The 22,599-nt window shown below is 47.1% G+C and overlaps 1 protein-coding gene across 3 annotated transcripts; it reads left to right on the top strand.

Moving 5' to 3' along the window:
• Positions 1–713: 713 nt before the first annotated feature.
• On the top strand, positions 714–22,108 carry fscn2b (fascin actin-bundling protein 2b, retinal). 3 transcript variants are annotated; one of them, XM_084141356.1, is made up of 8 exons: positions 714–1,192; positions 14,545–14,754; positions 14,992–15,093; positions 15,348–16,074; positions 20,748–20,904; positions 21,163–21,284; positions 21,456–21,623; positions 21,829–22,108. In XM_084141356.1, exons 3-8 carry the CDS (start codon positions 14,998–15,000, stop codon positions 22,029–22,031), a joined length of 1,473 nt encoding a protein of 490 aa, XP_083997482.1. In that variant the 5' UTR covers positions 714–1,192; positions 14,545–14,754; positions 14,992–14,997; the 3' UTR covers positions 22,032–22,108. The 3 variants fall into 3 exon arrangements, with proteins under 3 accessions (XP_083997482.1, XP_083997484.1, XP_083997483.1); XM_084141358.1 differs by lacking the exon at positions 14,545–14,754; XM_084141357.1 differs by lacking the exon at positions 714–1,192 and having other exon boundaries at positions 13,892–14,754.
• The last annotated feature ends 491 nt before the right edge of the window (positions 22,109–22,599 follow it).

The following is a 22,599-nucleotide window of genomic DNA, read 5'->3' as shown; positions in this document are numbered from 1 at the left end:
GTTGGGTTCACTGGGAGAAGGATTAGGAGGGTTAAGGAATGGACACGTCTGTTAACTCTCCAAATACGCTTTAACACACACACACACACACACACACACACACACACACACACACACACACACACACACACACACACACACACACACACACACACACACACACACACACACACACACACACACACACACACACACACACACACACACACACACACACACACACACACACACACACACACACACACACACACACACACACACACCCCTACTCATCAACACCTCTTTGTTGGTACACCAGGGGAGAAAAGATGAAGTGATTATTAGTGCTCTCACTAAAATAGGAACAAGACATTATGTTGCTCTCTCTTTCCACTCACCCCCTTCTTTCTTTCTCTCTGTCAACTTTTCACCTTTCCACCCTCTCTCTGAAATTCACATTTAATTTAAATTCATCCCTTCTCTCTCTTTCCCTCTCTTTGTCTCTCTCCTTCTCTCTATCTCTCTCTTTCCTTCTCTCACACACGTGTTTCATTAAAGATGACCCACAGAGCTTGGAATCAGAGAAGGTGTGTAACCGTACTCTGCCCAGGCAGGTAAGGAGAGCTGTACTCGGGCCACTGCCACAGAGACACAGGGTGGGCTCTCGTTACCCGACGCTCACTGTGTGTGTGTGTGTGTGTATGTGTCTACACATTGTTTCTGGTTAACTTGGCTTTGTCACTCCACCTCTCTCGTCGAGGCAAGGAGTAGAGAGCAGAATGAAGAGCAAAGCCAGATAAAGACAGGATTACATACACAGTCGCCACGTCAGAGAGAGATAGAGAGAAAGGAGGAGAGAGATACAAAGAAAGAGGGAAAGGCTTAAGAGTACTAAAGCGTGCGTTCCATCGCTTTGCTGTAGCGTAAAGATGAAGGGTTTATGTTTGGGTGCTTAAGAGTTGGGGAAGGAAAAGGGTGTCACGCTGCTCTAGGGCTTCACTGAGATCTCAGGGTGGAACCTTTTTAATCCAAAGATGTGCATATTTAAGGGACGTGCTGATCAAACCTGCTCCTGGTCAAGAAGGAAACTGGAATGTGAATAAAGGCAGAGGTGTGAAAGAAGAGGAGAAGAAAAACGAACGGAAGACAGAGGTTGAGAGGCAGAACGTGACAGTGGTAAAAAGAGAGGGAGAGAGATTAAGTGAATGAAAAGGTAAGGACCAACTACAATCCACACGCAATCAAGGCTCCACAACATATACTCTCTGATTACAACCTCATTGATGCCTGGCGAGCACATAATCCAAAAGCATACACTTTCTATTCAAACAGGCATAAAACATTCTTCCGAATTGATTTTATATTATTATCTACACCTCTACTTTCTCAAAATTGAGAAAATAGAAATTTGACATATGAGCTTGTCTGGTCACCATGCTTACTACTGCCAACTACACATTTCAGAATCTTCTAAAAGAGCTACAAGATGGCGTTTCAACGTTTCATTACTACACAATCCTACATTCTTTGATACATTAGAAATGTAACTAAATTAATTCATAATGATCAATAACAATTCAGTCGATGACTTCTGTGGGATGCCACCAAAGGTTTTAGTAAAAATAATGCAACTGCATTTAGATCTGGGTTGAATAAATCACAAGTAGAGAAGATATCAGAATTAGAAATGTTGTTAACTGCATTAGAGCGTTCTCAATAAACACTTTTTTCAGACCAGGTAGCTAAAACTCTTTCCAAAGTCAAGATATAACTTAATTTATTGATAGGACATAGAGAAGAATTTGCCATCCATTGAGTTAGACTCAACCATTATTTCCATGGTTATCGTCCCAGTTGTTTACTGGTCAACAAGCTAAGCAGTAATGGTCAATTAGATGACATAGCAACTATTGAATCTGAAACAGTGGAATTACTATCAGAACCCAAATTAAGGATTCTCCCGCTTCTATCAAGAACTGTACACCTCTGATTGATTGTAAATCCACACCAAGCCAGACTAAGTCCTTCTAAAATAATTAAGAACTCTTCTCTCAACAGAGGAAGCCACCTCACTGGCGGCCCAAATCTCTCTCAATGAACTCAAACGGGCATTGAGTAGCATAAATAAAATCACCAGGATTGGACGGTATTCCTCCTGAGGTCTATTTTATATTTGTGAATCAATTAGGTCCACTAATGCTCAAAATTATTAACACAGCCATTCACAAAGGTTCATTTGGGAGCGATGTGAATGCAGCACTAATATAAAAAAAAAGGTAAGGATGCCACCCAGTGTTCTCACTATCACCCTCTATCTTTCATAAACACAAATAACACAGATATTAAACTGTTTCCTGAATGTTGTCATCCCGCCTTGACACGTACTAACCCAAATTGGTCCACACGGACCAAAGCGGGATTGTTAAAAAACGTGTATCCTCGGATAACCTCCTTTGACTATAACATATCTTAAATGCTTCATCAGAAACAACAGCTCCTTGGGCTGTTTTATCTCTCGATGCAGAAAAAGCTTTTAATAGACTAAAATGGTCATATCTCTGGTCTGTCTTGGAACATGGGAATTGGCTCTAATTTTATTCATATGATTAAAATACTACATGCGAATCCCTCAACCACAGTTATAACAGGCAATATCTGCTCGGCTCCGTGCAGAATCACTAGAAGCAGCAGACAAGGTGATCCGATTTCTCCTTTGCTATTTTTATTATCCATGGAACCCCTGGCTCAGAAAATTAGTCAATCGAAGGAAATAACACACATTTTCCTCAAATCTACTGATCACTTCATCTTATTATATATACAGATGATATTTTACTATATCTAGACAATGTATTTCAATTGCTCCGAAACTCATTGAAGATCATAGATCAATTCAACTTAATCTCAAATTATACAATTAATCTAACGAAATCAGCCCTACTGCCTCTCAAGACCCCGATGGAGGACTTCATCTCTATTTATGGAATCCCAATTGTTTCCCATTTTAAATATTTGGGATTAGTTATATTTCCTTTCTTAGATAAAACCGTTGACAAAGAAACTTTAACAGAACGCTCAAATTGATTCAACCTGACCTCAGTAGATGGACTAACATCCCAGTTGCTTTAACCAGGAGAATATCTATTGTCAAAATGAATATACTGCCAAGGCTGAATTTCTGTAGTTCAATGCTTCCCCTTCTGGCTATTGGGATAAAATTCATAGTGCGGTTTCAAAATCTATATGACAAGGTAAGCGATCCTGGATAAAATTACCACATTTACAAAGAGGGAAAGACATAGGAGGACTATCCGTACCAAACCTTAAATTATATTTCCAGGAACTAGCATTTCACCCCATCCTAAATTGGTTTAGACATGATTCTTCCGCCCCCTGGCTGAATATAGAGATACATATTGTGTCTCCTATTGCCCTGAAAGAGGTGGTCTTCACTGATATATCCCTTAAAGTCCCAATGCACTTGTTTTTATTAGTAGCGGTGCGTGGGTAAAATAACTGTGGAAGCCAGAACAAAATGGCATATTACAACAAAGGCTGAGACAAAAAGATGACACAGTGGCAGAATAAATTCAACCACACATTTGTTTCATCACAAAACCGGAGAGCAACCTTTGTCCGGTGAAGTCCACAAAGCATATTGCACGTAACAAACAGTTACATGACCTGCAGCATGGTCAAGCAAGTTAATGTTTCTTTTCGGACTACTAAACAACTATTGATTTAGAACCATGGAGAGATACCACAAGTCACAAAGAAAACAGGAGCTTCCTCCACTATTCCAGCACTATTTCAACTTCAATATTTCAACATCATCAAATCACCTATGCTTAGTGACAACTAAAATATACCAAAAACGATTTAATCCAATCAACATAAGCTAAATATGATGTGGTTTTCCATGGTTCTGATTTCTGTGTATGTGTGCTTGCATTCGTGCTAGTAGAAAAAACATGTTCACCCTACTTGTAGAGAAACGCCAATGCCATCCTCCTCTCTTTCATGTTGATGAAACGGTCTATGACTCTGTCATACAGTACACGCTTTTAGTTTTTGTTGTCTTAGGCTACCTGGCTAAAATGCTTGCTCGCTAGCCTTCCATTCATGGGCAAAGATGAGCCAGCTAGTTAACATTACCCTACTACATCAAGCTGATCATGTTGAACTTCCATCCTCTCTGGCCAGGGGCACAATGTATGAATTTATGGTTGGATCAGAATCGTTGTTATAATCATTGGCCAGTACGGAGAATTAAGTAAAACCACAATCCAAATCCCTATCTCCATCCATGGCTAATTTAGGAAAGGGCCAATTTTAGCTAGCTAGCTACAACAACACGAGATGCAACAATTGAATTTTTTTCTGTCAATTACGTTTTGCTCTCGATGTGATGTGATTGGTGTGAAGCCAAATCCAAACTGGCTTCCCTTGACATGTATTTTTGGTGCACCAGGATCATTCACAGTTGAGCTCACTCAGTTTAGCTCAATGCTGAATAGCTATTATTTTATACTTTTCTTATCAAGGGAGGCCAAATGCTCGCTGGCTTCCTTTGCATTCAACGCTACAGGAGGCAACAATGTCATACTCTTTTTGACCAGATAGCATCAGATAGATGGACTACACATACAGAGACAGAGGGGCGCTGTTTCACTCGCTCAGATGCTTTCTCCGGTGAGATACATTCAGCCTCTTGCGAATTGAAGGAAAATTATGAAACACAGAGAGACGAAAGATAAATTATTTAATCTTTAAAGAAAACATTATTGGACAATTTTGGGGGGAAGCCTGGCTTTCCTTGGCATCCATGAATACACACCACTGTTTTTTATATCAATATCAAATCATTTCTGGGTAACAATGAAGTACCTTACTGTAATAGATTTCCATTAAAATGGGCAAAAATAGCTTTTTCGCAAAAAAACTATTTCTCAAGCAAGACTTGCTAGGACTGTCTGGGAGTGGTCTGAGTGGGGAGGGGGGAACTGTAAACTAGCTGTTATTGGCAGAGAGGTTTGGAACTCTTTGTTATTGGTCTATTAACCTATTTACCTCATGGTGATCTCACCATGGAAAGCCGGCAAATTATAAGTATTTTCAACCAGCAACTATCAAGAAATTACACAAATCATTTTTTTTTACACTTTTCAGTGTTAGTTTCATCAGCTGTCGTAAAATATGATATAAAACACAGGAAAAACGTAATTCTGACTGCACTGGACCTTTAAACAATGTAAACTATGCTTTGGTCCTATTATTGCTCACACAATTACTATTTGGCTCAAAATTGAAAATCAATGTAACTGGGAATGAAAATGGTATGCCCATACTCCAATAATTCACAATAATGCCTAGAGAGGCCGTCCTTTTGCATCCCCCCAATGGTCCAAATGTGGACTCCGTACCCTTACCGATATCATGGACAGTAATGGTTTGAGAATATTCCAGGATTTGAAAGACACATACACATTACCAGGCAACTCCTTTTTTCTATATTTACAACTTAAGTCAGCTATCCTGGGAAAACCCAACTACCGAACCATCCAATGATGGGATTTATAAATAAATTATCTGGGCTCCCCTGAAAGGACTGATCTCTATAATATATAAACAACTTTTGGAAAGCTCATATTCTAAGCTAGTCATTAAAAAAGTATGGTCCACAGATCTAAGTGAATCTGAACAGCCCTTTAACTGGAAAAATATGGCCTTGGCATCCTGTAATCCAAACCATCAACTTACACATTTTAAGTTTGTTCACAGACTGTATTTAAAACCAAGGAAACATTTCATTATTTTTTGCTTTCAGGCCCACGGGGAAGAAGTGGTATGGGGAGGGTTTTCTCTGGTCGCCAGGGGGATAATAATTTGGGGGGTGCTTATATTTGTCCTGTTACTGTCAAGGCGTCAGTGTAATGCGGTAGGCGAAATCAGGCGCAGGACACAGAGCTAATCAAAAGGCGTACTTTACTTGTAGGTAAAAGAATGAACAATAACCTCCACGCAGGGAGGGAACAAACCCGCACACTAACGACAACCAAAACATGAACAAACACGCACAACACACAGTGTGAGACAGAGGGTTAAATAGGGAAGACATAACTATATAATGGGAAACAGGTGTTTTGTAAGACAAAATTAAGACAAAACAAGTCGAACATAGATACATGGATCGGTAGCAGCTAGTACTCCGGTGACGACAAACGCCGAAGCCTGCCTGAGCAAGGAGGAGGGGCAGCCTCGGCTGAATCCGTGACAGTACCCCCCCCCCCCCCTTGACGCGCGGCTCCAGCCGTGCTCCGACCCCGGCCTCGGGGACGGCCAGGAGGACGCGGAGCAGGGCAGGTCGGATGACTCTGGTGGAAATCCCTCAACATGGAGGGATCGAGGATGTCCCTCCTAGGGACCCAGCACCGTTCCGGACCGTACCCCTCCCACTCCACGAGATACTGCAGGCCCCCCACCCGACGCCTCGAATCCAAGATGGAACGGACCGAGTATGCCGGAGCCCCCTCGATGTCCAGTGGGGGCGGAGGAACCTCCCGTACCTCAGACTCCTGGAGTAGGCCAGCTACTACCGGCCTGAGACACATGGGACGAGGGGTTAATACGGTAATTAATAGGAAGTTGTAACCTATAACAAACCTCGTTCAATCTCCTCAGGACTTTAAATGGCCCCACAAACCGCCGACCCAGCTTCCGGCAGGGCAGGCGAAGGGGCAGGTTTCGGGTCGAGAGCCAGACCCGGTCCCCCGGTGCAGTGGCGATCGGCGCTCGCCTTTTGTCGCCTGATTGCCCGCTGCAGGTGTACATGAGCAGTGTTCCAGGTCTCTTCCGAGCGCCGAAACCACTCATCCACCGCAGGAGCCTCGATCTGGCTCTGATGCCAAGGTGCCAGGACCGGCTGATAACCTAACACACACTGGAAAGGCGTAAGGTTAGTAGAGGAGTGGCGGAGTGAGTTTTGGGCTATCTCTGCCCAGGGGATATAACCTGACCACTCCCCCTGCTGGTCCTGACAATAGGACCTCAGAAACCTACCCACATCCTGGTTAACTCTCTCCACCTGCCCATTACTCTCGGGGTGAAAACCTGAGGTAAGGCTAATCGAGACCCCCAGACGTTCCATGAATGCCCTCCAGACCCTTGAGGTGAACTGGGGACCCCGATCCGACACAGTATCCTCAGGTACCCCGTAGTGCCGGAAGACGTGTGTAAACAGGGCCTCAGCAGTTTGTAGGGCTGTAGGGAGACCTGGCAAAGGAATGAGACGGCAGGACTTCGAAAACCGATCCACAACGACCAGGATCGTGGTGTTCCCTTGTGAGGGGGGATGGTCCGTCACAAAATCCACCGATAGGTGGGACCACGGCCGTTGTGGAACGGGTAGGGGTTGTAATTTCCCTCTGGGCAGGTGTCTAGGTGCCTTACACTGGGCGCACACCGAGCAGGAGGAAACATAAACTCTCACGTCCTTGGCTAAAGTGGGCCACCAGTACTTCCCACTAAAACAGTGCACTGTCCGACCGATGCCAGGATGACCAGAGGAGGGTGACGTGTGAGCCCAATAGATCAATCGATCACGAACCTCGAGCGGCACGTACATCCGACCCTCTGGACACTGGGGGGGAGTGGGCTCGGTACGTAACGCCCGCTCGATGTCCGCGTCAACCTCCCACACCACCGGTGCCACCAGACACGACACCGGGAGTATGGGAGTGGGCTCAATGGACCTCTCCTCTGTGTCATACAGTCGGGACAGGGCGTCTGCCTTAGCGTTCTGGGAACCTGGTCTGTAAGTGAGAGTAAACACAAAACGAGTGAAGAACATGGCCCACCTTGCCTGACGAGGATTCAGCCTCCTCGCCGCCCGGATGTACTCCAGATTACGATGGTCAGTCAAAATGAGAAAAGGGTGTTTAGCCCCCTCAAGCCAATGCCTCCACACTTTCAGAGCTTGAACCACAGCTAACAGCTCCTGGTCCCCCACATCATGATTGCGCTCCGCCGGACTGAGCTTCTTAGAAAAGAAAGCACAGTGGCGGAGTTTTGGTGGCGTACCCGAGCGCTGAGACAGTACAGCTCCAATCCCAGCCTCGGACGCATCCACCTCAACCTGGAATGCCAAGGAAGGATCCGGAAGAGCCAGCACCAGAGCCAAAGTAAACAGGTCCTTCAGATGCCCAAAAGCCCTGTCCGCCTCAGCTGACCACTGTAGACGCACCGGTCCTCCCTTTAGCAAGGAGGTAATGGGAGCCGCTACCCGACCAAAGCCCCGGATAAACCTCTGGTAGTAATTGGCAAAACCCAAGAATCGCTGCACCTCCTTCACCGTGGTTGGAGTCGGCCAATTACGCACGGCCGAAATGCGGTCAATCTCCATCTCCACACCTGACGCGGACAGGCGGTGTCCTAGGAAGGAGATGGACTCTTGGAAGAACAGACATTTCTCCGCCTTCACATACAGGTCATGCTCCAACAGTCTACCAAGCACCTGACGCACCAGGGACACATGCTCGGCCCGTGTAGCGGCGTATAGGAGAATGTCATCAATATACACCACTACACCCTGTCCATGCAGGTCCCTGAAAATCTCATCAACAAAAGATTGGAAGACTGAAGGAGCATTCATCAAACCGTATGGCATGACGAGGTACTCATAGTGCCCCTAGGTGGTACTAAATGCCGTCTTCCACTCATCTCCCTCCCGGATATGCACCAGGTTGTACGCGCTCCTGAGATCCAATTTCGTGACAAAGCGCGCCCCGTGCAATGACTCCGTCATACTCGCAATCAGAGGTAATGGATAGCTGTATTTTACAGTGATCTGATTTAGACCACGGTAGTCAATGCACGGGCGTAAGCCACCATCCTTCTTCTTCACAAAAAAGAAACTCGATGACATAGGGGAAGTGGACGGCCGAATGTATCCTTGTCTCAGAGATTCAGTGACATGTTTCCATAGCCGCCGTCTCTTCCTGTGACAGAGGATACACGTGACTCCGGGGAAGCGCAGTGCCTTCCTGGAGGTTTATCGCACAATCCCCCTGTCTATCCCTGTTCTCTCCTCTCCGCACAGGCTATACAAACGCCTCACACCGCGTGGCTGCTGTCTCTCTAACCTGGTGGTCCCTTCACGCACGACCCACGTGGAGTTCCAGGTCTCCGGCAGCCTCTGGAACTGCCGTTCTGCGGCCAACAAGGCAGAGTTCATCTCAGCCTATGCTACCCTCCAGTCCCTCGACTTCTTGGCGCTGACGGAAACATGGATTACCACTGAAAACACTGCTACTACTACTGCTCTCTCCTCGTCTGACCATGTGTTCTCGCATACCCGAGAGCATCTGGTCAGCGGGGTGGTGGCACAGGAATCCTCATCTCTCCCAAGTTGACATTCTCTCTTTTTCCCCTGACCCATCTGTCTATCTCCTCATTTGAATTCCATGCTGTCACAGTCACTAGCCCATTCAAGCTTGACATCCTTATCATTTATCGCCCTCCAGGTTCCCTTGGAGAGTTCATCAATGAGCTTGACACCTTGATAAGTTCCTTTCCTGAGGATGGCTCACCCCTCACAGTTCTGGGTGACTTTAACCTCCCTGCGTCTACCTTTGACTCATTTCTCTCTGCCTCCTTCTTTCCACTCCTCTCCTCTTTTGACCTCACCCTCTCACCGCCCCCCCCACTCACAAGGCAGGCAATACGCTTGACCTCATCTTTACTAGATGCTGTTCTTCTACTAATCTCACTGCAACTCCCCTCCATGTCTCTGACCACTACTTTGTATCCTTTTCTCTCTCGCTCTCCTCCAACACTACTCACTCTGCCTCTACTCAGATGGTAATGCGCCGTCGCAACCTTCGCTCTCTCTCTCCCGCTACTCTCTCCTCTTCCATCCTATCATCTCTTCCCTCCCCCATCCTTCTCCCTCCAATCTCCTGATTCTGCCTCCTCAACCCTCCTCTCCTCCCTTTCTGCATCCTTTGACTCTCTATGTCCCCTATCCTCCCGGCCGGCTCGGTCCTCCCCTCCTGCTCCGTGGCTTGATGACTCATTGCGAGCTCACAGGGCTCCGGGCAGCCGAGCGGAAATGGAGGAAAACTAGACTCCCTGCGGACCTGGCATCTTTTCACTCCCTCCTCTCTACATTTTCTTCCTCTGTTTCTGCTGCTAAAGCCACTTGCTACCACTCTAAATTCCAAGCATCTGCCTCTAACCCTAGGAAGCTCTTTGCCACCTTCTCCTCCCTGCTGAATCCTCCTCCCCCTCCCCCCCTCCTCCCTCTCTGTGGATGACTTCGTCAACCATTTTGAAAAGAAGGTTGACGACATCCGATCCTCGTTTGTTAAGTAAAATGACACTGCTGGTCCTGCTCACACTGCCCTACCCTATGCTTTGACTTCTTTCTCCCCTCTCTCTCCAGATGAAATCTTGCGACTTGTGACGGCCGGCCGCCCAACAACCTGCCCGCTTGACCCTATCCCCTCCTCTCTTCTCCAGACCATTTCCAGTGACCTTCTCCCTTACCTCACCTCGCTCATCAACTCATCCTTGACCACTGGCTATGTCCCTTCCGTCTTCAAGAGAGCGAGAGTTGCACCCCTTCTCAAAAAACCTACACTCGATCCCTCCGATGTCAACAACTACAGACCAGTATCCCTTCTTTATTTTCTCTCCAAAACTCTTGAGCGTGCCGTCTTTAGCCAACTCTCTTGCTATCTCTCTCAGAATGACCTTCTTGATCCAAACCAGTCAGGTTTCAAGACTGGTCATTCAACTGATACTGCTCTTCTCTGTGTCACGGAGGCTCTCCGCACTGCTAAAGCTAACTCTCTCTCCTCTGCTCTTGTCCTTCTAGACCTGTCTGATGCCTTTGATACTGTGAACCATCAGATCCTCCTCTCCACCCTCTCCGAGTTGGGCATCTCTTGCGCGGCTCACTCCTGGATTGCGTCCTACCTGACAGGTCGCTCCTACCAAGTGGCGTGGCGAGAATCTGTCTCCGCATCACGTGCTCTCACCACTGGTGTCCCCCAGGGCTCAGTTCTAGGCCCTCTCCTATTCTCGCTATACACCAAGTCACTTGGCTCTGTCATATCCTCACATGGCCTCTCCTGTCATTGCTACGCAGACGACACACAACTAATTTTCTCCTTTCCCCCTTCTGATAACCAGGTGGCGAATCAAATCTCTGCATGTCTGGCAGACATATCAGTGTGGATGATGGATCACCACCTCAAGCTGAACCTCGGCAAGACGGAGCTGCTCTTCCTCCCGGGGAAGGACTGCCCGTTCCATGATCTCGCCATCACAGTTGACAACTCCGTTGTGTCCTCCTCCCAGAGTGCAAAGAGCCTTGGCGTGACCCTGGACAACACCATGTCATTCTCCGCTAACATCAAGGCGGTGACCTGATCCTGTAGGTTCATGCTCTACAACATTCGGAGAGTACGACCCTGCCTTACACAGGAAGCGGCACAGGTCCTAATCCAGGCACTTGTCATCTCCCGTCTGGATTACTGCAACTCGCTGTTGGCTGGGCTCCCTGCCTGTGCCATTAAACCCCTACAACTCATCCAGAATGCCGCAGCCCGTCTGGTGTTCAACCTTCCCAAGTTCTCTCACGTCACCCCGCTGCTCCGCACACTCCACTGGCTTCCAGTTGAAGCTCGCATCTGCTACAAGACCATCTGCTACAAGACCCCACCTCTTCAAGGAATACCCCCCCCCCAAAAAAAAATTAAATAATAATAATAATAATAATAATATTGTAAAGTGGTTATCCCACTGGCTATAAGGTGAACGCATCAATTTGTAAGTCGCTCTGGATAAGAGCGTCTGCTAAATGATGTAAATGTAAATGTAAATGTAATTGAGTCAAATCGGCATATTCAGGTGGAATGTGCATGGTGGGAACCTGGTTTGGACTTTCCACCGTAGTTGCCCCTACGGAAACACCTACACACCTCCCCAAGCACTGACTTGACCATCCCTTGAGAGCCCTCTGTTGCCATGAAATAGTGGGGTCATGAGAAGTTAACCAGGGAAGCCCCAACACCACTGGAAACGCAGGAAAATCAATCAGATATAGACTAATTATTTCCTCATACCCCTCCTGCGTCTTCATCCAGAGTGGCGCTGTGACCTCCCTAATCAGACCTGACCCTAAAGGGCGACTATCTAGGGCATGTATAGGGAAGGGCACATCGACTGGCACAATAGGAATCCCTAACCTACGGGTAAACTGACGATCAATAAAGTTCCCAGCTGCACCTGAATCTACTAGCGCCTTATGCTGGGAATGAGAAGAAAACTCTGGAAATACAACATTAATACACGTATGCGCAACAGGGAGCTCTGGGTGAGTTGGGTGCCTACTCACCTGAAACGGTTCACCAGTGCTCTGCCTACTGCCTCGACTCCTTGAAGGTCCTCCCCAGCACCGACCAGCAGTATGTCCTCTGCGGCCACAGTTGATGCAGGGGACGCCCCTATACCAGTCCCTCATAGCAGCACCTCCGAGCTCCATAGGGGTAGGGTCGGAGGTGCTGGGGGATGGAATGGACGGCCCCTGATCCGGACGTCCGCGGGTGGCCAACAGGTTATCCAGTCGAATTGACATATCCACCAGTTGGTCCAGGTTTAGGTTGGTGTCCCTGCAGGCCAATTCACGACGAACATCCTCCCTTAAGCTGTAACGGTAGTGGTCGATGAGGGCCCTCTCATTCCATCCTGCGCTGGCAGCCAGAGTCCGAAAGTCCAGAGCAAATTCCTGCGCGCTCCTCTTCCCCTGTCTGAGGTGGAATAGACACTCACCCGCCGCTCTCCCCTCTGGTGGATGATCGAATACCGCCCTAAAGCGGTGGGTAAACTCTGCATAGCTTACAGTTGCGGCGTCTATTCCCCCCCACTCGGCGTTGGCCCACTCCAGCGCTTTACCGGACAGACAGGAGATGAGGGCGGACACGCTCTCGTATCCCAAGGGAGCCGGGCGGATGGTTGCCAGGTAGAGCTCTACCTGGAGCAGAAAACTCTGACACCCGGCAGCTGTACCGTCATAAGCCCTCGGGAGCGAGAGCTGAATCCCACTGGACCCAGAGGGTGAAGCGATGGACATCGGTGTAGATGGTGGTGTAATCGGAGGAGGTATAGGGATACCTCCTCTCTCATCGCTCCATAGTATTCACTACTCGTTCCATAGCGGTGCCGAGAGCCTGGATCATGGCCGCTTGTTGTTGGACGCGTTCCTCCATCGATCCGGCTGACATAGCTGTACCTGCTGACTCCATGTATATGGTGCGTGTTTCTGTCAAGGCTTTAGTGTAATGCGGTAGGCGAAATCAGGCGCAGGACACAGAGCTAATCAAAAAGCGTACTTGAACGAACAATACTTGAATGAACAATAACCTCCACGCAGGGAGGGAACAAACCCGCACACTAACGACAACCAAAACATGAACAAACACGCACAACACACAGTGTGAGACAGAGGGTTAAATAGGGAAGACATAACTACATAATGGGAAACAGGTGTGACCAATTAAGACAAAACAAGTCGAACATAGATCGGTAGCAGCTAGTACTCCGGTGACAAAGAACGCCGAAGCCTGCCCGAGCAAGGAGGAGGGGCAGCCTCGGCTGAATCCGTGACAGTTACACACAAGTGTGGAATGGAAATGTGTTTCTTGCATATCCCAACTCCCCCTGAGACACAAGTGCCTTGCTCAAGGGCACAGCGACAGATTTGTTCATCTTGTCGGCTCCGGAATTCAACCCAGCGACCTTACGTTTACTGGCCCAACGCTCTATCCTCGAGGCTACCTGCCACCCCATCATTATTACAAAATCTTGTGTGATCAAAATGATAATCTCTGTATGTATTTCTTACTTTTGTTTGTAGTGTCAGCCTACGGGTACATGTGGTATAAACTGAGTGTGTGAATTGATATGAATATTGTACCTGTAACCCCCTCAACAATAAAAATGACAAAGCAAATAAAAACTTAGTAACTGGCTGACTGGCTGATGGGCTGACTGACTGGCTGACTGGCTGCTGGGTGACTGGCTGACTGACTGATTGACTGACTGACTGACTGGCTAACTGATTGGCTGGCTGACAGACTGGTTGACTGACTGGTTGGGTGACTGGGTGACTGACTGGTCACTAAGGCCATGGTTGGAGATTGGTCAGGAGATCAGTGGCTCAGTAATCTCATAGAAAGGAACTGGGAGAGAAAGAACAGGGATTTAGAAAAAGAGAGAGACTGGCTGAGGGAAAGAGAGAGAGAGACTGGGAGAGGCAGACAGGCAAATAAGCAGACACGAGTGAGAGGGAGAGAGAGAAACAGAGGGAGGGAAGCATAGAGGAAGAGCGTTAGAGTGAGACAGAGCCAAAGGTAACGATTGAGTGGGAGGAAGACTTTAAGAGAGGGAGAGAGAGAAGGGGAGAGGTAGTCTGAAAGAAGTTGTGAGAGGAAAGGGGAAGAGGGTGACATCACTCTTTGGATTGCAGTATTGAGTCCTGCTGATTACTATAATCCTGATTAGGAAACCGAAGGAAAAAAAACCCAGGAGCCCTGAATGACAGAAAGAGAGAAGAAGAGAAAGAGTCCCTCACTAACACCAGAGAGAGAGAGGAGACTGAGAAGGGAGGAGAGACAGAATAAGAAGAGGAGTAATTTGAAAGGAAACGTTTTAATCTGGGAATTAGGAGCATAGGAATCACAGAAACTACAGAAAAGGAACCACATAACCACAGTAAGTAGATTATAAATCTGTGTAAAAAAAAAAGTCCCTGCATTATAGCTACCTTCCTCATTGATTTCTTCTCATATTTCATTGCCTCTTTCTGCCCACCCTTTTTACCTCACCTCATACTTGTCATTCATTCCCCCATGCCCTCCCCTCCCCACTCTCCCCCTCCGCCACACATTCTTCTTCCTCCCATCCCTCCTCCTCTTCCTCCCCCTCTCCCCTCCCTCTCCCCCTCCCCAGGCCAGGATGCCCACTAACGGTACAAACGGTCCGTTGAAGCTGCAGTTTGGTCTGATCAACCACGAGAGTCGCTACCTCACCGCAGAGGCCTTTGGCTTCAAGGTGAGATACCTCATCTGACACAGATTAGTGTGTGCTGGGAGTTGTGTTCCTGTCTAGACTGGTGCCAGTCTGGTTCTGCTTTAGCCAACTCCTTTGTCGTTTTCATGCCAGAGTAGAGTAGATGTCAAAGAAGTTTGGCTAAAGCAGGAAAGAGTTAGAAAGGGCAAAGACAGAGGAAGAGGGAAGGCGTATTAGGTAGACAAGTGGAAACTGTCTATTCCCAGTGCTCTTGACAGTGATCTCTCCTCCATCAGGTGAATGCGTCGGCCCCCAGTCTGAAGAGGAAGCAGGTGTGGACGTTAGAGCAGGACTCCCAGGATCCACAGGTGGTTTACCTCCGCAGCCATCTGGGCCGCTACCTGGCCTCCGACAAGGATGGCAAGGTCACCTGCGAGGCCGAGGGCCGGAACACAGACTGTCGCTTCCTAATCGCTGCCCAATCAGACGGCCGCTGGGCGCTGCAGTCGGAACCCTACCTGAGGTTATTCGGAGGTTCTCGGGACTACCTGTCCTGCTTCGCCCAAGTGATCACAGAGGCAGAGCTATGGGCGGTACACCTGGCGCTCCACCCGCAGGCCAACCTCCTCAGTGTCGCCCGTAAGCGTTACGCCCACCTGTCACCCGACGATGGCGAGATCGCCGTGGACCGGAACATTCCGTGGGGCGTGGCGGCGCTCCTGACGCTCGTCTACCTGGACGGGAAGTACCGGCTCAAGACCTGTGACAGCCGTTACCTAAGCAACGACGGGAAGCTGTCAGCGGAGAGTGGGCGGGGCACGGGGTACACGCTGGAGCTGAAGTGTGGGAAGCTGGCGTTTAAGGACTGTGAGGGGAAGTACCTGAGTCCGATGGGCCCCACGGGGACACTGAGGTCTGGCAGGTGCAGCAAGCCGGGGAAGGACGAGCTGTTTGACCTGGAGGAGAGCCACCCTCAGGTGGTGCTGATGGCAGCCAATGGGAAATACGTATCTATACGGCAAGGTAAGACATACACAGTATACACAGTAGAGAAAACACAGACGTCACACACGCATAAATATACAGTATACATGTGTCACTTCTAAAACTACTCAACTACAACTACTGGCTGATGGGCTGACTGACAGGCTGACTACTATTACTACTACTACTACTACTACTACTACTACTACAACTACTACTACTACAACCTCATATTCTCGTACCACTTGATACCTACTGTGGTAACTGAGCTTTCAGATGTACAGAAAATACATTAGTGGCCATATTGAATATGCATGGTGGTTCACTACTGCCATGCGATAGGGATGATTGACAGCCGATAGAGACTGTTCCATAATTATGGGTAATGTAGTCTTCAGGTTCCTTATCTTATTACATTGTCTGAGGTTGGGTGTTTCCTCAAAGACAAGATGAACGCAGTTGATATGTTGTCGTATGTGTGAGTGCGTGCGTTGATCGATTGTTCTGTTTCTAACATATTATTATTGTATTGTTAAAGGGAAATTATAGTGTTGTAGTATCATTCCACTACCTCCTTACAGTATCTTAACTTTAGAGTGCTTTGAAACCCACTCTGCAGCATACTGCTCTTTTTGTATTTCATGCTCAGGCTCAGAAAACTTGTGACCAGGTCAGTGAGAATGAGATTTGCACATTATAATGGCTAATTATTTCAGTGCAGCTTATGTGTAGACTTCCTCTCTGGCATACCCCGCATGCATAATCACTGTGAAAAGCGTGTTACTGATTAATAGTGTCAGCATCACTGTGTAATATGATAATGTAGTAACTTGTGCCTCTTTCCCATTGCCCGAGCCACAAACAACTACATTATCATAGACCCGGTAACTGATTCCAGAATCGACAGTGTTATTAGAATCTCATCTCTTAGAATTTAATCTCGAGGGAATCTATTCCTAGAATCTAGAGTGTTCTGTGTATGGTCCGTGTGTTTGATGATGTGGTCTTTGGCCCATGCCTCTTGCTCTGAGGTGAATATTCTTGTCTGAGGAGTAGTGTTACTCTAACCTGAGGGTTGTAACTGTAGCTGTGGTTCATTGTTCCTGGTTAGCACTACGATCTGCAATAACCAAATGACTGAGTGAGACAAGCAGAAAGAGATTACCTCGAGGCCTGGGGAGTATAGGAAACGTCATGAGGGTAGGGAAGATAGGGTGGTGACGCACCTCTCTACTAGTGCTGAAAGACACTCATGCAGGATACGCAAAACATTTTTGCTCGCAGACAAACACATAAAAACTTAGTTTTTCCACTCTCTCTCTCTCTCTCCCTCTCCATCTTGTACCTACAAACATACATTACACACACTCTCTCTTTCACAAACACAAGCTTTGTCTCTCTCTTTCTCTCTCACTTACACACACTCCTGTATTGGTGAGTGATGAGGTGCAGAGTGTGTTAAATAATTGATAGTGCCAGGGCGGTTGTTCATTGAAGGCGGGGAGTCTGTTTTCAGAAACCCAAGCCCTGCTCTAACTGTATGGGTCTCTGGCCAACAGCACACCATGGGCATAGCCCATAGCAACTCAGCCCACAAATCAGAAAGACAACTGGGTCAGTCAGTCAGCCACAGACCCCAGCCCAGGGATGGAGATAAAGGTGGAGAGGAGGACCCAGGGAGAGAGCTGGGAAGAGAATAGAGTAGGAGAGGGAAGGGAAGGCCAAGTGAGGAAAAAACTGTTCATGGAGAAGAGAAAGGGAAAGACTGTAGGGAACAGCAAGGGAAGAGGGTGGGGAGAGAGGGCTAGTGAGGTGGACAGGAGGAGAAGGGTGGAAAGGAGGAAAGCGTATATAGGGAGAGTGATGAGGAAATAGGTAAAAGAGAAAGTGAACAGAGAGTGGTTGTGAAAGTGCATGAGGAGGAGAAGGAGGAGGAGGAGGAGGAGGAGGAGGAGAGAGAGCATAGAGCATAGTCAGATATAGAAGAAGTCTCAATGGACCTGAGGACAATAGATGTGTGAGACAGGTGTGCTGCACGCCTTCTCTATGTGTTCGCACATAAATCAACAGCACTGCCAGTTTTCCCTGAAGAGCAGACGTGTCACCGTCAGATTAGTTTACAAACACACAAAACGAGTGAAAACTAGGCTCAGAAACTGACTTTATACTTCTTTCTCTCTTCAGTCCACTTCCTCTCTCTCTCTTCCTCCCTCTGTTTCTCTCTCCTGCCTTCCCTCCCTCTCTCTTTCTATTATAGCGCCCATGTGGTGTGTGTGTGTGTGTACGTGTGTGCTTGCGTGTGTGCGTGCATGTGTACTTGTGTGTGTGTGCATGTGTGTGTACGTGTGTGCTTGCGTGTGTGCGTGCATGTGTACTTGTGTGTGTGTGTGCATGTGTGTGTATGTGTGTGCTTGCGTGTGTGCGTGCATGTGTACTTGTGTGTGTGCGTGTGTGTCAGATCTGTTATCATGTCTGTCGTCACCTCTCTCTGCTCCCTCGGGTACATCGATCTGGTCTGGCCAGAAATTGAAAGAGAGACGAACACTCAAATACACACACACACATCATCCCGCCACGGTCTGATAGACAGATAAAGGATGCAGTGAAATAAACAAAGAGAAAGAGGAAAAAAAATGAGAATAGCAATGGAGGAGAGCAAGTGAGAGAGACACAAAGGGGAGAAAGAGAGGGATAGAGAGAGGACGAGAGGGACAGTGGGCTGTGGCATCATTAATAATGGATGGCAGAGCGACTCTCTGATGGATTAGTCGTGCCTGATCCAGTTTTGGGTGGGCAAGCGGGTGGGCGGGCTTCCAGGTAGGTCAACACCAGGAAGTCTGCGGTCTGTTTTAAACCTTACACTACACTCTTAGAAAAAAGGGTTCCAAAAGGGTTCTTTGGCTGTCCCCATAGGAGAACCCTTTTTGGTTCTACCTGGAACTAAAAGGGTTCTACCTGGAACCAAAAATAGTTCTCAAAAGGGTTGTCCTATGGGTACAGCCAAATAACCCTTTTAGGTTCTAGATAGCACCTTTTTTTCTAAGAGTGTAGACTAGCACACTCTACCCTAGGCCAGTAGTTTTCAAACCTCTCCTCGGGGACCCCCAGCCGTTCAATGTATTTGAACAATTCCACAGCTAGCCCTTGAATAAGTGAATCAGGTCAGCTAGTTCAGGGTTACAACAAAATTGATAAACGTCTGGGGATCCCAGAGGAGAGGTTTGAAAACCACTGCCCTAGGCTATGTAGCAGTCAGTGTGCACCATTTGGTATGCTTGATCAACTGTGGTGTCAGCAATGCCTTTCAAGATATCAGATAGACGCAGTATCAGATAGTTATAAAATCTTCTATTTGTACCCCGAGTTATAAAACCTTCTATTGATACTCCAAGTTATTAAACCTTCTATTGATATCCAGAGTTATAAAACCTTTCATTGATACCCAGAGTTATAAAATCTTCTATTGATACCCCAAGTTATAAAACCTTCTATTTATACCCCAAGTTATAAAACCTTCTATTGATACCCCGAGTTATAAAACCTTCTATTTATACCCCGAGTTATAAAACCTTCTATTGATACCCCGAGTTATAAAATCTTCTATTGATACCCTGAGTTATAAAACCTTCTATTGATACCCCGAGTTATAAAACCTTCTATTGATACCCCGAGTTATAAAACCTTCTATTGATACCCAGAGTTATAACATCTTCTATTGATACCCTGAGTTATAAAACCTTCTATTGATACCCTGAGTTATAAAACCTTCTATTGATACCCTGAGTTATAAAACTTTCCATTGATACCCTGAGTTATAAAACCTTCTATTGATACCCCAAGTTATAAAACATTCTATTGATACCCCGAGTTACAAAACCTTCTATTGATACCCCGAGTTAGAAAAACCTTCTATTGATACCCTGAGTTATAAAACCTTCTATTGATACCCCCTGAGTTATACAACCTTCTATTGATACCCCGAGTATTAAAACCTTCTATTGATACCGAGTTATACAATCTTCTATTGACACCCCAAGTTATAAAACCTTCTATTGATACCCCGAGTTATACAACTTTCTATTGATACCCCTGATTCCTGTCTTCTTCTTCTCTCTCATTCTCTCCTCCTCCTTTCTCTCCTCTTTCTCTCTCAAATGGGCTGTAGTCTGATCACAGCTGAGCTCAGTAGACTGTTATGGTGATGGTGTGGTGTGAAATGGACACACACACACACATGAAATTGGACAATAAAGCGTGACGCAGTGCTGAGATGAGAGGGGAATCTGATCAAACAGAAACACAAGCCCTGGTGATAAGATAGAGAATCTTTTTTTTATTTTTTACTAATAGTTGCTTTAGAAAGCTGGGCTGAATGTAACTAAGGAGGACCCCAGTGTAGGAGACTGGTTAGTAAAGTGAAGGGGCTGGCAGAATCTGCCTCCCTGTGTGCGTGCATGCCTGTGTCTGTAATTAATGTTAACGCTATTAGTATTGTGCATAATGGAAAGAGGTCTTTGACAGTATAGTTGGTTATGGGCCATCCACATGTGAGTGTGCAAGGGCATGCATGTGTGAGTGTGTAAACTTGTGTGCCCATGGATTCCAGACAGCCTGTATTGACAGTTATGAGTATCAATAAAACTTGGATTGATTTCGAACTGAACACACCATAAACTGAATTTGACTGACCTCACACCTCTGGCCCCTCCCAGGAGTGAGTATCTCGGCCAATCAGGAGGACGAGACGGACCTGGAGACGTTCCAGATGGAGATTGACAAGGAGAGCAGGAAGTGTCTGTTCCGGACCAACGAGGGGAAATACTGGGCCCTGGTGGCCCACGGAGGCATCCAGACTACGGCCACAGAGAGGTAACCCTAACTCTAAACCAGGGGTGTCAAACTCATTCCATGGAGGGCCTAGTGTCTGCAGGTTTTTGTTTTTTATTTTCAATTAAGACAACCAGGTGTGGAGAGTTCTTTACTAATTAGTGACCTTAATTCATTAATCAAGTACAAGGGAGGAGCGAAAACCCACAGACACTCGACCCTCCGTGGAATGAGTTTGACACATGCTCTAAACCTAAGACTAACTAGCTCCAGTCACAACCCTAACCATTTATTATCCAGGTCTGCCAACACCATGTTTGCAGTGGAGTGGATTGGCCGCAGGGTGGCACTAAAAGCCAGTAACGGGAAATACATCTGCACAAAGAAGAACGGCCAGCTAGCAGCCATCAGCGACTCCGTAGGTAAGTGTTTGTGTGTGTATGTGTAAGTGGGTGAGTGGGTTCCATGCTACTTATGCTCTTTAAACCTAATATCCCTTCCTCTCTCCTTAATTTCTACCTCTACCTCTCTTCCTCCTCCTTCCCTCTCTTCCCCCTCCCTCTCTTGTCTACCTCTCTCTCCTCCCTGATCAGGTGAGGATGAGAAGTTGGTTCTGAAGCTGATAAACCGCCCCATGTTGATCCTGCGAGGGGTAAACGGCTTCATCTGCCATCATAAGAATTCCAACACGCTGGATGCCAACAGATCAGTCTATGATATTTTCACACTGCAGTTCAGTGATGGGGCATACCACATCAAAGGTGAGGATATGATATGCACACTCTAGCTTATTGAACATAGAATTCAATGCATTTTTCATGAAGAATTTAAAAGTTTCACGCAACTGCTTGTATTACTCTATTGCTTTCTGCTTCAATCTGGCTTGACGTGTAAAGGCCTTTCGTATAGTGCTGCCAGTCCATGTTGTCTCTCTCTAACTAACCCCCTGCCTGTCTCACTCTGTAGGTGTGGGAGGGAGGTTCTGGTATGTCAACAGCAGTGGTCTGGTGTGTTCAGATGGTGAGACACCAGATGACTTCTCCTTCGAGTTCCTGGAGCACGGACGCATCGCCATCCGAGGCAAGAACGGCAGATACCTGCGGGGCCAGGGGGGCATGCTGAAGGGCGACGGGGTTACCCCCGACAGCTCTGCCCTCTGGGAGTACTGATCTACAGTACCAGTCAAAAGTTTGGACACACCTACTCATTCAAGGGTTTTTCTTTATTTTGACTATTTTCTGTAGAATAATAGTGAAGACATCAAAACAATGAAATAACACATATGGAATCATGTAGTAACCCAAAAGGTGTTAAACAAATCAACATATATTTTATATTTGAGATTCTTCAACTAGCCACCCTTTGCCTTGATGACAGCTTTGCACACTCTTGGCATTCTCTCAACCAGCTTCACCTGGAATGCTTTTCCAAGGAGTTCCCACATATGCTGAGCACTTGTTGGCTGCCGTCCAACTCATCCCAAACCATCTCAATTGGGTTGAGGTCAGGGGATTGTGGAGGCCAGGTCATCTGATGCAGCACTCCATCACTCTCCTTCTTGGTCAAATAGCCCTTACACAGCCTGGAGGTGTGTTGGATCACTGTCCTGTTGAAAAACAAATGATAGTCCCACTAAGCCCAAACCAGATGGGATGGCGTATCGCAGCAGAATGCTGTGGTAGCCATGCTGGTTAAGTGTGCCTTGAATTCTAAACAAATCACAGACAGTGTCACCAG

This window comes from Coregonus lavaretus (genome assembly GCF_964263955.1).
Source record: "Coregonus lavaretus genome assembly, chromosome: 25".
Classification (NCBI taxonomy): Eukaryota; Metazoa; Chordata; class Actinopteri; order Salmoniformes; family Salmonidae; genus Coregonus; species Coregonus lavaretus.
The sequence above is the reverse complement of the archived record's forward strand: the minus strand, read 5'-3'. Positions and strand labels throughout refer to the sequence as shown.

Excerpts from the sequence above, each read along its gene's own strand:
- fscn2b (XM_084141358.1), top strand. The coding sequence starts at position 14,998 with ATGCCCACTAACGGTACAAACGGTCCGTTGAAGCTGCAGTTTGGTCTG. Across the intron at positions 20,905-21,162 it reads CAGACTACGGCCACAGAGAG|GTCTGCCAACACCATGTTTG; the intron begins GTAACCCTAACT and ends TTTATTATCCAG. Across the intron at positions 21,285-21,455 it reads AGCCATCAGCGACTCCGTAG|GTGAGGATGAGAAGTTGGTT; the intron begins GTAAGTGTTTGT and ends CTCCCTGATCAG.